We start from the raw sequence: 15,036 nt of genomic DNA, 5'->3' as shown, positions 1-15,036 counted from the left end.
GTTGGAAAAAGCAAAAAAACTATTAGTTTCATTAAAAATTTAAAAAAAATAGAGTTCTCTGAGTTGCTAATTTAATTTTTTTTATACATACTAATTTAATTTTTGTATCCATGTTTTTATGGTTTTTTCTTTTGAATTGATGCCAATTGTCTCTTTCTTAAATAAATTCCTAAATCATCAAATGGTGTCTTTTTTATTATAGGCTTATTGTCAAAATCCACTAGTCTTTAGAGAATAATAGGCTTTTTGTTGATTTGATTGCACTACCGCATTGCATTTGATATCCATTTGTCAACTAAATGTGCTGGAAGCTTCTACATTATAAGGTAGAGTAGCTATATTAGGATCTAAAAATTCAAGACCTGCTTACTGCTAAGCACATGAAAGGTGGAGGACAGTTTTACCAGAAAAAAATAGCTTTCGTACTGAATATTCCTTTCACTCCATTTCTCATTCTCCATAATCTTGTTATGTTTGCTTATATGAAAAATTCTATCTTCTTGTGATGCTGGTTACTTGTATACAAGAGACATAGCATAAATGTATTCATAATAACAAAATTCAACTGTGTTTGACCCAAAAATTCCAACATTTCGTTTTATACCAACATAATTAAGGACTAATACCAATCTGGTTACGTTTTATTATATGCAGTTTGCTAGCATCCCCAAATCATAATTGTTTGGATATTTTTAAAATAGAAATAAGTGGAAGATGAATTTGTGAAGGATACTTCTTCAACTCTGATAATGAAGAGATAAATTGGACTGTGAGAGGGATCAATTCAAGCTATTCTTGGAAATGTTAATATAGAATTATGCTGTGTATGGTTTCATGTAAATGATTGCTATGCCTTTCACTTTACTCTTTGGCCTTTGATTTTAAGGCTAACATTCAGATATATTATTCAGTCAATTGTCCATAACTCTGTTTTTAATGTCAATCTGTGAGATTTAGTTTGTGATTTTCTCATATTTGCTTTATTGTCAGCAAAATTAATTACCCTTTTTTTAATCAATATTAGAGAAAAAAAGGAAATGTTTCCGATTGTTATTGCCTTTTTTTGTTTCTTCCTCGTTTGAACCTTTAGGAAAAAATAAAAAATAAAAGTGTTGTTTTGCTATGTGATATGATTATTTATTTATTTTCTGAAGGAAGAAGATAACAAACAATACACAGGAGATGGCACAGTTGACTTTAGAGGCCGGCCTTTTCTTAAGCAGAATACGGGAAATTAGAGAGCTTGTCCCTTTATCCTAGGTATGCTTTTACATTGTTATTATATATTAAGTAATCCATTTTTGTTTATATCATCTTTATGCATGCAAATCACAGGCAATGAATGTTGTGCACGTTTGGCTTTCTTTGGCATTGCAACAAATCTTGTTACCTATCTTACAACCAAGCTACATGAAGGAAATGTCTCTGCTACAAGAAATGTCAGCATTTGGCAAGGCACTTGTTATCTTACTCCTCTCATTGGAGTTGTTCTAGCAGATGGTACATATTACATGATAAATATTGAGTGCATTAATGGTCAAAATGTTCTAATTAGGCAACTAATTATAACTAAAAGTCTACAACCTTTTCATTTTGTAGTTGTTCTTTTACCATATGATACATATTAATTCTGCATAAGATGAAGTAGATGATGGTATTTGAGCAAGAAAGCACCTTGTTGAGTATGAATTTGTAAAATCCTTGTAGTCTCTATTATGTGGTCTGAAGTTTGTAAGGTATGCATGCCATTAATCAGAAATTGTGTGAATGATGTCTTATAATTGTTTATGAAATATAATTTACATATCACATATATGCATACTTAACCCTGTTACTCTTTTGTAACTTTAGGTTGGAGGGAGAGATTCAACAAGGCAAGACATGGGAGGCAAAAACTATGGAGCAGCAGGTCCTGTAAACATTCATTACACTCTGACTTGAGTACTATACATATATATATACCCATCTAAAATCTTGTCTACATACAAGGAACATGTGGTTTTTTCATTCCTTTTTAAATGTTTGGGCTTATTTAGTCAAGCTTAAGTTGGATTCGTTCAGGCAATTACAGTAACAAAGGTGAAAGCGCGCGGTGGCATCTCTAAAAAGAATACTAGCACCAATTATCAGAGCGGTGGCATCTCTAACCAATTGGTGTATCAACCTCAGCTTATCAGGTTCTTCTCTTTACGTTTCTTCCTTTTCATGTGAGAATTCCATTAATTTGATTTTGTTGCTGATTAAGTATTGGTGATTCATGTACATTTCATATGGTAACAAGATATGACCCAAAACAAAATGCCTACCATTCAAACTACATGAATTATTAATTGATATCACATTGGTAAGGCCTAAGGCTGCTTGTGTTGATTTAAAAATTTCAGAATACATATCTAATAACATAATAAACATATATAATGTTTTGTGGGGGTCATTTTTTAGTTACGTGCACATTTTTTTTATATGTTAATTTTAGTTAATTTTATAATGTTTTGTGTTGATTACAGGGGCACGTTGCATAAATAGAGAGAAAAGAGGTTCAGAAGAGGAGGTTGGAATTTGGGCATTTTAGGCATTTTGGGCTTATCAATTGTGAGAGAACAGCACCATTCGAAAGTGCTGATATTATTTTCTTCTTTTAAAGTTGATTCATTTTCTGTATCTAGAGCTTTTCCTGTTCATATTCTTCAGTGTCTTTTCTTTTACATGAATTCAATGTTGTACTTGTCTTTCTTTTTCATATATAATACAGAAAATCCAGAAGTTTTCTGGGCCAATTCCTCTTGTGTCTCTTTTCATTAAGTACCTACTGATCCAGTTCCCTGCAAAATGGATGACATAAACTTTGCGGCATTCAATTTGCTGAGGAAAGAAACCATGTTTAACAAGAGTGTTTGTGATAGATATGAAGAAGAGGAGTGGCATGGAATAATATTGCATTGAAATGTTAACATACAAAAAAGCATGTGCACGTAACTAAAATTGACATATTATTTTTCACTAAAATTAACATAATAAACCTCTCGTAAGGTCTGTTTTTTTTTTTTAAATAAAATAAACATGTTGTGGAGGTCTATGCCTTCTACGAAGTGACAAATATTGTGGGGGTTTAGAACCTCCAGAAAGTGTAACATTTGTGGGGGTCTAGAACCTCCAAAATTTATTCCAACAAATTTGTGGCACTGCACAAAAAACCCCCACAAACTATGTTGTGGCGAAAGCAGAACTGGGGGTTTGGGTGAATGCCACAAATGTCTTTTGTGGGGGTCAAAAACCTCCACAATATGAAAATATGACCTCCACAAAATGCCTGAATTTTTGTAGTGTAAGGCCTATTTTATCTTTCTCTTTTTATCTATATAATTCAATATTAATAATATATTCTGAGAAATGATTCATATATATCATATTTTTTATATGATTTTTATATTTAAAAATAAAAAAATGTTATAAGAAAATAATAAAAGAAAAGATTCATATATATTATATTTTTTATACGATTTCTTATGCTTTTTATATTCAAAAAAAAAAAAAAATTGATATATATGTATATATATATACTATTACCTAAAAATATTGTATAAAATTATAAAAAATAATATAAATAACATATAAATAGTATTATTATCATAACATAAAAAGAATAGAAACAATCGGGGATCGGTTCACGAATAATAAAAGAAAGATTGCTTTGTTTAAAAAGTGATTATATTCAAAATTTCGAATGATAAAATTTTTCTGTAAATAATTTTTTAGGAATGTTCTGTTCATTCAGTAAAACCTTTGAAATTTTATAATGAACCTAAATTTTGCTTATTTATCGCTGGTGTCCAAAATTTTTATATCATATTAATTATAACAAGTAAAATAGAGATAAAATGGTCAAGTTAGTTTAATTATTAACGGTAATAAAAACGGATTTGGATGGAATAAAATCACAGGAGGTAATTGATAAGAAAAATAAAATATAAGGGTGTAACTGGACTTTTATCTATAAAGAATAAAGGACTGCTTGAAATCTGTTTTAAAAAATAATTTTTAATTTTCAGAAGAAGAAAAAAATCTATTTTTTTTTTGGTACATAAAAAAAAAACTATTTTGATGAGGCCTGTTGTGTAATTAAAAATTTAAAATTATAACTATTTTTTTATTTTAGAATTAAATATAGAGAACATATCTAAATTAAATTTCATTTAGTACGATTGAAAAAACACTCAATCTTAACTTAAATTATTAACAATATCCGAAAAGTTCAGCTTTAGACTTTAATGATGCAAGAATAATGGTAAAGAATATGTTAGCCTCCAAAGTGGCAGAAGATGAAATTAATGAGCTAATCTTAACGAGGAGTTCAGATGGTGCTACTTGTACATAATTTAGTTCCCAGTAAAATGGCCATAATGGAGTGTATAATCTATATACTCTCGAGTGTGGCCATGCGAAGATGATAGAGTTTTTTTTTTTAACATAAGAAGAGGATAAAGTTTGATCATATCTGGGTTCAAATAGTTGGGGAGGTAACTTGACTTGGATTCCCACCAAATATATTTTTGAGAAGAAATGTGGAGTTGTAATTGTGATTAAGTCCCAATTCGAAATTAGTTTTATAGGTAATTCAAAGAGTTAAAGTTTGTAAGAATATCGGAAATCGACTCGCTTCAAAAAGGTCGCTATAAAAAATTAAAAAAAAAATTCATCATACCTATGTAGGTATAAAAGAATCAATCGCATGGGCTTTATCTGAGTTTGATAAATATAATATTACATAACATGTTATTATCATTTTTTTATTTGTGCGAGTAAAGAGAAAGCCTAGTTGAACAACACGTCTCATAGTAGCAGAATAATACGACAACCGCACACTAAATGTTAAACTTCATTTTCCTCCGTTGCGACATACCCTATGATTTTATTCCAACTGTCATAATCTTTAACAACGGGATTGAAACGTAGCCTCTCGCAAAATAAATATAAATAGCTAGAATCATGACTATTAATTAAATATAACCTAATAATTAGATATATCGATCATATATGATCCGTATTTGTCATTTGCGGGACTTATTGCATTAGTTAGGAAAATAATTTTAAAAATGCATTAATTTAATAATAATATTTTTTTATAGGTATCCACTGTGCCTCCAGTAAGTTATAAGATGTAAAGTAAATATTGTTAACAATTATAAAGTGGTGCAAATTGCTTATTATTATTATATTAAACTTCATTTTGCTTGTTTGTTATATCCTATGATTTCCTTACAACTGTCCATATATAGTTTTTCATCAAGTTGAATCGTATTTAGCCGCACCACCTAATTAAGTGAAAACGACACAAGATAAACGGAATAATTACCTCTAACCTACAACCATAACCTAAAAAAATCCCGTAGAAACCTTGGAATTATAATTTATAAGAACTCACCGTTTGCATGTCCACGTACGTATTTTTATATTCCCCAGAAAAACAAAAATATTATCCTAAACATCTTTGAATACTTTTGTTTCGTAATCGGATTACATGCCATATTATAGAATTTGAGGTCTTTAGATTGTAAGCATACATCAGTAATGACATGTACGTGATTTTGTGCTATAGAAATCGTGCAAAAGTCCATAAAAAAGAAAGAAAGAAAAAAATGTAAAGAAAAAAGGATAGCAAATCATTTTGCGTCTAGATAATTCTATTTAATCAAATGGGTTGTAATCGGACCAAATACAGTATGGACTGGCCTATATGTATTGAGCCCAATCACACACGGTTGAATCACCTTACGTTGTTGTTGGCCTGGGCCTAGTATTGCTGTCGGACTGATCTTGAGCTTTGTCCTTCACGTTGGCACGTTGCTCCAAATTGGGGTACCTGCGAAAACACTCTGATGCTTAAGTTAGTATCAGAGGCAGGTGTGTTATCTTGTTAAAGTAAAGAATGATCGTACCTTGGTGGTATATCGTGTGTTTATATAGTAACTGGGATGCCGCCTTAGTTAAGGCGGCTTGGCTTCTGAGTTGCCAGCCATGGGCTGCAAGTTATTTAGGGGACCTATATAGCCTTATCTTCCAGAGGGTCTAGTAGTAGATTTGAAGCAAGCTGGAGCTGTTCGTTGTTTACTGGAGCTAAGGTGCGGCGAGTTACCTTGAGCCTTACGTTTACCTCTCTTAGAAGGTTTCATGCGCGATATGAGAATCGAGTCTTGTGTGCCGCGATGAGACCATCGCGTCCTGTATGTCGCGATGGGGATATCGCGTCTGGGACGCCGCGATGTGGGCATCGCGTCAATGCTTGTTCCTTGTGCTTCGGAAGGGCTTGGGCTTTCCTTATGGGGCTTTGATTGAGCCTATATTTTATCCGGATCCGGTTGCAATAAGAAAACAATTTTGGGCACATCGGTACGGTAAATTTATGCATGTCTTACTATTCTTTAAATTGAAAGTGTAAAAGAATCAATTCAACCCAAAAGCTTAATATATTGAGTGAGGCTACATTAATAATTTTATATATCTCAACACCTCACAGGAGAGCCACCTACCTGTGCGAAGAAAGAAATTCCACTAGAAAGAAAGTGGGGGGCAGTGAAGATCAAACCTGGTACACCGAGGCTCTGATACCATTTAAAGAACCAATTCAACCCAAAAGCTTAAGCTGGTGGGTGATGGCTTTTTAATGGTTTATATTATTCTCTCACACGCCCCTCACACAATGGCGGACTAGAAAATTTTATTTATGTCTGCACACTTAGAATAAAAGAATAAAAATTTAAATATATTAAAATACAAAAGAATATAAACAAGAAAAGAAAAGAAAACTTTAACTTAACATAAAAAATAATAATTAAGAGTCAACTAAACTGTTACAATAGAACATTTTGGGTCCTCAACAAAAATTACAAGCCCCAATTTAATCCCTTAGGAAAAAAAAAGTCGACTCGTGGTTCCTCAGAATTCAAAAATAGACCCAGATAATCAAAATCGTGGTCTCTCTGAAATTCAAAAAGACCCATATTAGTCTCTCAAAAGAACTAACATGGGTCTATTTTGGAATTTAGAGGGATCACGAGATGGTTTTTTTTAAGAGATTAAATTGGATCCCGTAATTTTTGTTGATGATCCAAAATATATTTTATTCTTTTTCTTTTTCCAAAAAATTTGTGTGTGCACTTGCACACACTTACACATATATAGGTCTACCATTGCCCTCACACGAGAGCCCACTGGACTTGAAGGGTGGACAATGCACAGACCCACCTACCTGTGTTAGAAAATTCCAGAAAGTGGGGGTGGTGAGAATCGAACCCGGTACACCGAGGCCGTGATATTATGTAAAGAACCAATTCAACCCAATAACTTATATATCTCAACACGCCCCCTCACACAAGAGCCCACTCCGGTACACCGAGGCTCTGTAGAACCAATTCAACCTAAAAACTTAAGCTGTTGGGTAAGACTACATTAATATTTTTATATATCTCAGCAGAAATTAATCTCTTAAGGCATATTCTTGCCACATTCGAATCATGCACAATTGAAAACGTGTCTATATATTCAGTCAGCGTATCTCTCATCCGATTTCATTAATGCAGTGTTCGTCATAACGGCTCCCAGCAAACAACAAAAGGTAGTGGAAATGGGGGATATGACAGAAGAAAATGGCCGTGATGAACCGAACAAGAACGTTGTCAGAGCATTGCCATTCTTCAAACTCTTGAGCTATGCTGACTTAGTAGACTGGACTCTTATGGGTTTGGGAACTATAGGTTCGATTGTGCATGGCATGGCCCTTCCTGTTGGCTATCTTTTGTTGGGAAAAGCTCTTAATGCTTTTGGGAACAATATTACAGACGCAGATGCCATGGTTCAAGCTCTTAAAAAGGTATCTACAGCACTTACATATACAAAAAATTCTTACGTGTTTGCAGAATATTTTAAATTATATTTACAAATTTTTTGTTTATAAACTCAATTATGTATTCAAGGAAGTATGAACATTTAAGTGTGTACTACTCGAAATATATAGTTGACATCATAAAAATTTGAAAATAAAAAATTTATAAATATAAGAGTTCTCTAATTATTAAAGTTAGGGAAAAAATGTTCCACTTATTTGTATTTATTCTATTCACTTCTTATTTTTCATGCAACATGAGTTCTTTTAGGAGTGTTCAGTACTAACCACTACTGTCAATATTTACTAGCAAGGAGATGTTATGGAGTATTTTATATTAATTGTCTCTCATGTTAAATTAAATGGTATACGGCAGCAACTTTTTCTTACTTTATGCATGTGACTACGCACTAGTTCGGTTTCTTAATTTGATTTTGATCATCTGATTATATTTTTACTATTTTTCTGTAAATTAAAATAACAATAGGATGATATTTTTATAATTAGTAATAAAAATAAATAAATCAAACCCACTCTAAATACTGTTTGAAAAAGGATTTGGATAGTCACGGGACCGCACGCCTTGTAAGAGAGACCATTGAATTGCTCAAATTTATTTGCCAGTAGAACTTAGTTTGATTTGAATAGATTAATATACGATTGTTGTTCTTGTTGGGTTCAGGTTGTTCCATATGTGTGGTACATGGCCATCGCCATATTTCCTGCTGGGATACTTGGTATGTTTTTTCTTTCGTGCATATGTCAAGTTGATTTTGTAGTAATCCAGTGCTTATATAGAGACAATTTGAGTTTATTTTTTCATCTTTTAAACCAATTAATTTTAGTAAGGAAAGTCTATAATAATTTTAACTTTGATAAAAAAATAAGATAAGAATGTAATATTTTATATCATACAAGTATTTACATAATAAATCATGCATATATATATATAATAGTTTACTTTTTTAATTTTATCATCAAACAATTAAAAGTTTGTTTTTTTATTCCATTAAGTACACATCTCAATTTTAAGGATGTCAAAGAAAGAGAATGATCCGTTTACAAAAATTTTTATAAATTTTTGTAAATTACACTATGTATTTACAGAAGTACATACTGTAACCTAGTGTACTTCCAGGAGTTCATAGTATAGTTTGTAAAAAAAAAAAAATATAAATATAACCCTCCTCGTCAAAGAAATATATTACTACTAAATGATGATAGTTCAGTTGGCGTATGTGAGTTAAGGGATAAAAGCATGTATTTGATCCTCCTCAATATCATCTTTGAAAAGGGTTTAAAGCCTTAAACCTGGATCTGCCCCGAACTAGTTTGTCTTCCATGAAAGATACATGCAAGATAAAAATAAAAATATGTTACTAGCAAACTATCTAAAGAAAAAGTGTATGTCATTTTAAATGATATAAATTGTGTTACTTTAAGTGAAAGAAAAAGATAGATCATGGAAAGAGAGAGAATGGACAAAAAATAAATAAAAAGGTGAGTTTCATCTCTTTGTGAGAGTAAAATGACATAAGTTATGTCATTTGAAATGACAAATATTTTTCCGAGTATCTAATGTATATGTTTGTTTACATATCTACTTGTGTTAGAAATATTCGAGGTTCGTAGTCCTCTGTTAATTAAGCTTGGGGATTTACGAACGTTCTTTGCCCTGATCACGATTAAACTTACGCAGAGATTGGTTGTTGGATGTATGCAAGTGAAAGACAGTTATTACGCCTAAGATTAGCTTATATAAAAGCAATCCTCAGCCAAGAGGTAGGGGCTTTTGATACAGAATTAACAAGTGGAAAAGTCATCAGTGGAATAAGCAAGCACATGAGTGTCATTCAAGATGCCATTGGTGAGAAGGTCAGCAAATTAATCATGATCACGTTCACCCTTCTTCCCTCTTCCTTCACAACATTTTATGACTGAACCTCAAAGTGTATTTTATACTCACAGTTGGGTCACTTCACCTCAAGTTGTGCTACTTTCTTTGCTGGAATTGTGATTGCTACCATAAGCTGTTGGGAAGTGGCGCTTCTGTGTTTAGTGGTTGTCCCGCTTATTCTTATAATTGGGGCAACATACTCCAAGAAAATGAACACCATATCAACCACCAAAATGCTTTACCATTCTGAAGCTACATCTATGATAGAACAGGTATGAGTATATACATATATATAGGTCCAGCCTTCAATTACTTCTTATGTCACATAACTGTGACATAACTTTTATGTGACATAACTTAATCAACATAAGTCTCAGCCTATTTTAACAACCTCTGATATTGATATCTCAGACACTATCACATATAAAAACAGTATATGCTTTTGTTGGAGAGAGCTCTGCAATGAAAGACTTCACAGAGAACATGGACAAACAGTTTGTCATAAGCAAAGGGGAGGCACTTGTGAAGGGAGTTGGAATAGGGATGTTTCAAACTGTGAGTCTCTGTTCTTGGGCTGTTATTGTATGGGTTGGAGCTGTTGTGGTCGTAGCTGGAAGTGCAAAGGGGGGAAACATAATAACTGCAGTGATGAGCATTCTCTTTGGTGCCATGTAAGGAAGCTAGTACACTATATAACCTTCAGGCTTGTTTGGAATGTAGGAAGAGGTTAATAGTGGAGTAACAAAATTAACTCTCCATGTCAATTGCAGATCTCTCACTTATGCAGCACCAGACATGCAAATATTCAATCAGGCAAAAGCTGCAGGATATGAGGTTTTCCAAGTGATCCAAAGAAAGCCACTAATAAATAATGAATCAAAAGGGGATATGCCTGGGGAGATTAAAGGTTACATTGACCTAAGAGATGTTCACTTTTCCTACCCATCAAGGCCAGAGAAACCTATCCTTCAAGGACTGTCCTTGTCAATTCCAGCAGGAAAGACAGTAGCACTAGTTGGTAGCAGCGGGTGTGGAAAGAGCACTGTCATTTCCCTCGTTACCAGATTTTATGACCCCTCCAGAGGTTAGTTTGAATTGTTTTCCAAATTTTCTTTTATTTCTGTATTTTATCATATGATAAAATGCTGATGTGCTTAATTCTTACCAGAAAAAAACTATATTAATCCAAGCAAATATATTAAATAAATACAGGTACACCTTGTATGACAATAATACATCAGTTAATTTTTTCTTTCGAAAGTAATAATACATCAGTTAATGAATTTAGGAAATGAATCCTCTCGTGAGTTATTTAACATTATTGTGAGGGCATCTTAACCATCAATGAGCAAATCAACCGTGATAATTTTGTAACTTCGTATTCTAATATTTTTTCTCGTTCTTCTCTTTTCACCATTAATTCACTCTTATATAGTTAGGATTATCTCATGGTCACTTAAATAATATAACACAACATATAATTGTCAACATGGTCAAACTCATTAAATGAGCTATAAACATAAGATTGAATAGTAATTAAAAAAACTCTACGTTACACAGTATTGTATGATCTTGAATGCCAAACAGTGTGGCGCCAAGCCTAACATTGTTTAATATATTCCAGGAGAAATTTTTATTGATAATCTCAATATCAAGGATCTTGATTTGAAGTTCCTTCGAAGCAATATAGGGACAGTTTCCCAAGAACCATCACTCTTTGCAGGCACCATCAAGGATAACTTGAAGGTGGGGAAAATGGACGCAGATGATCAAGAGATACAAAAGGCAGCGGTAATGTCAAATGCACACTCTTTCGTATCACAGCTGCCTAATCAGTACCTAACAGAGGTGAGCTACTTAATCTAGTATTTCATCTTTTTAGCTTAATTACGTCTTTTTTTATTTTCCTTTTATTGTATTAATTTACATTATTTGTATTCTGATCCTTCTCTAATTTAATGCCATATAACTAAAAATAAGGATGGAAGGAGGAAGATCAGGAAGTAAATAAGAAATACAAAGCCAAATTTCAAGACCCAAAAAAGTGAAATTGATTTTTTAAGTGTAAAACTCACAATTTTTAAAAACATACCTGAAGTCACATTTCAAAAATAATTCTACTATAACCACTCCCCGTTAAACCCGACTAGCGGGTGTGGGGTGGAGGAAATCCTTGTACGCAGCCTTACTCTTACATAATTGCAAAGGGGCTGTTTCCTGAATTCGAACTCATGACCTTTCAATCATAAAGGAACAGTTTTACCACTGCTCCGGTTCGCCCCCTTTAAAAAATAATTCTACTATATGATAACAAATTTTATTTTTCTAAACTCACTTTCAAATATTAATCCTAAATACAAATTAAATTTTTTAACATACTTCTTTCAAATGATTGCCAGGTAGGACAAAGGGGTGTCCAATTATCAGGAGGTCAAAAACAGAGAATTGCAATAGCAAGAGCCATTCTGAAAAATCCTCCCATCCTCTTGCTTGATGAGGCCACTAGTGCCCTTGATTCAGAGTCTGAAAAGCTGGTTCAAGAAGCACTTGAGACAGCCATGCAGGGAAGGACTGTCATCTTGATTGCACACAGGCTCTCAACAGTTGTAAATGCAGATATTATTGCTGTATTAGAGAATGGACAAGTTGTAGAGACAGGAACACACCAGAGTTTGCTAGACACTAGCGCATTCTATAGTGCATTATTCAGCATGCAAAACCTTGAACCAGTTCCTGAATCCAGGTAATTAGCCATTCAGTGTTCACTTTTTTAAGTATTTCACGAAGCAAAAGGTGTGGGGGAAGAACTCTAACCAGCTTTAAATGTTAACTGGATAGAACTACAATTTCCAAAAATAAAAGTGCCCGCCAACAAGATTTTCCTGATGAAACTAGACCACTACCAGAGAATCAGAGAGAGGTCCAAAGAAATCTCAATGAGCATTCTGTGCAAAAGGAACAGAACAAGAAAAGCACAACAAAAAGAAATACATTTTTCAGAATTTGTTTTGATTTAAAAAAGAGGGAGCTGGCGAAGATTGCTATTGGTTCTTTTGCAGCAGCTTTCTCTGGCATCTCAAAACCAGTTTTTGGATTCTACATCATCACCATTGGAGTAGCATACTTTGAAGAAGATGCAAAAAGGAAAGTTGGGTTTTATTCAGCCATCTTCTCAGCAATAGGGTTGCTTTCATTATTCAGTCATACCGTCCAGCATTACTTCTTTGGAGTGGTTGGAGAAAAGGCCATGTCAAATCTCAGACGAGCTCTCTACTCAGGTATCAGATTTCCCAAATTAGAATTTCTGCATATTCACCTAAATTCTCGTTCCAGGATAAAAAATAAGGCATAAGCTAAAAAGCCTAATAAAACAATGCATCATATAGATAAAATCCCAGTATGATTTAACAAACACTAGTAAATAATCCTTTCAACTGTTACAGGAGTGCTTCGTAATGAAGTAGGCTGGTTTGACAAATCTGAGAACAGTGTTGGTTCATTAACTTCACGCATTATCAGTGACACTGCCATGGTCAAAACCATTATTGCTGATCGAATGTCCATGATTGTGCAATGTGTTTCCTCCATACTGATAGCAACAGTAGTCAGTATGGTTGTCAACTGGAGAATGAGTTTGGTAGCTTGGGCTGTGATGCCCTGCCACTTCATAGGTGGTCTCATTCAAGCCAAGTCTGCCAAAGGATTTTCAGGTGACTACTCTGCTGCACATTCTGAGCTTGTTGCTCTTGCATCTGAGTCCGCAACCAACATAAGGACTATTGCATCATTTTGTCATGAAGAACAAGTACTTCAGAAAGCCAAAACATCTCTGGAAATTCCAAAGAAAATGTACAGGAAAGAAAGTATCAAATATGGAATCATTCAAGGCTTCTCCCTTTGCTTGTGGAACATTGCTCATGCTATTGCTTTGTGGTACACAACAATTCTAGTTGAAAGACGTCAAGCCACCTTTGAAAATGGAATAAGATCATACCAAATTTTCTCTATCACAGTTCCTTCTATCACAGAATTATACACACTGATCCCAACTGTCATCTCAGCTATCAATATACTAACCCCGGCATTCAAAACCCTTGACCGTAAAACTGAAATTGAACCGGATACACCGGATGATTCCCAACCTGAGAGGATCCAAGGAAATATTGAATTTCAAAATGTAAAATTCAACTACCCTTCAAGACCGGAGGTCACTGTTCTTGACAAGTTCAGTTTACAAATTGAAGCTGGATTGAAGGTGGCTTTTGTAGGACCAAGTGGTGCTGGAAAATCTTCTGTTTTGGCTCTTTTACTAAGATTTTACGATCCAGGCATGGGAAAGGTGTTAATTGATGGGAAAGACATACGGAGATATAATCTAAGATGGTTGAGGGCACAAATAGGGCTGGTACAACAAGAACCACTGCTATTTAATTGTTCAATTAGAGACAACATTTGCTATGGCAATGATGGGGCTTCTGAAAGTGAAATAGTGGAGGTTGCCAGAGAAGCAAACATACATGAATTTGTAAGTAACCTTCCAAATGGATATAACACTGTTGTTGGAGAGAAAGGCTGCCAGCTTTCAGGAGGACAAAAGCAGAGAATAGCCATTGCCAGAACCTTACTAAAGAAGCCCGCAATATTACTCCTCGATGAAGCAACAAGTGCTCTTGATGCTGAGTCTGAAAGAGTTATTGTAAATGCTTTAAAAGCAATCAGTGCCTTGTGTTCAAGAACCACCCAGATTACAGTAGCTCATAGGCTTTCCACCGTAATAAACTCAGATACCATAATCGTCATGGATAAAGGTAAAATTGTAGAGATGGGCTCCCACTCAACCCTAATAACTGCAGAGGTAGGACTTTATTCAAGGTTATTCAGGTTACAGAGCTTTGAAGAGACATCATAGGTTGACATTTGTTACATATAATATAAGGGTTTTATAAGAGTTATGTTGTAAGAAAAGTGATTATTTTATTTTATAGAGATTCGATTTGCGTGCCGAATTTTTTTTTTTTTGCTGCGGGTTCCACAAAATGTTGTGTGTGTAGGAAATTTTTTGTGATCATGTTAAATGATAGATGATAAACCCATAATATAAATATGTTAGAAATATAATAAAACCATTCACATGCCTTCACCCAACAGCTTAAACCTTTGAGACAGTTGGTTTGTGATATAGTTTTAGAGCCTCTATAACCAAGGGGTCTAGAATTCAATCTTTGCCACCCCTATTATTCTAATAAAAGGTTGAATTTCA

The 15,036-nt window shown here is 33.8% G+C and overlaps 1 protein-coding gene across 1 annotated transcript; it reads left to right on the top strand.

The window, feature by feature from the left end:
* The first annotated feature begins 1,322 nt into the window (after window positions 1-1,322).
* On the top strand, window positions 1,323-14,685 carry LOC133301062 (ABC transporter B family member 19-like). The gene is made up of 13 exons (XM_061500651.1): window positions 1,323-1,500; window positions 1,708-1,736; window positions 1,852-1,914; window positions 7,544-7,867; window positions 8,562-8,616; window positions 9,579-9,754; window positions 9,848-10,048; window positions 10,188-10,447; window positions 10,547-10,860; window positions 11,401-11,624; window positions 12,176-12,519; window positions 12,615-13,054; window positions 13,220-14,685. Exons 1-13 carry the CDS (start codon window positions 1,323-1,325, stop codon window positions 14,683-14,685), a joined length of 4,074 nt encoding a protein of 1,357 aa, XP_061356635.1.
* The last annotated feature ends 351 nt before the right edge of the window (window positions 14,686-15,036 follow it).

The sequence above is a fragment of the Gastrolobium bilobum genome, unplaced genomic scaffold, assembly GCF_033153095.1.
Source record: "Gastrolobium bilobum isolate Gb01-03AN ecotype WA unplaced genomic scaffold, APGP_CSIRO_Gbil_v1 utg14771, whole genome shotgun sequence".
Classification (NCBI taxonomy): domain Eukaryota; kingdom Viridiplantae; phylum Streptophyta; class Magnoliopsida; order Fabales; family Fabaceae; genus Gastrolobium; species Gastrolobium bilobum.
The sequence above is the reverse complement of the archived record's forward strand: the minus strand, read 5'-3'. Positions and strand labels throughout refer to the sequence as shown.

Coding starts and splice junctions, on each gene's coding strand:
- LOC133301062 (XM_061500651.1), top strand. CDS start 1,323: ATGCAAATCACAGGCAATGAATGTTGTGCACGTTTGGCTTTCTTTGGC. Junction 1,501..1,707: donor TGGAGTTGTTCTAGCAGATG/GTACATATTACA, acceptor AAATCCTTGTAG/TCTCTATTATGTGGTCTGAA. Junction 9,755..9,847: donor AAGATGCCATTGGTGAGAAG/GTCAGCAAATTA, acceptor TTATACTCACAG/TTGGGTCACTTCACCTCAAG.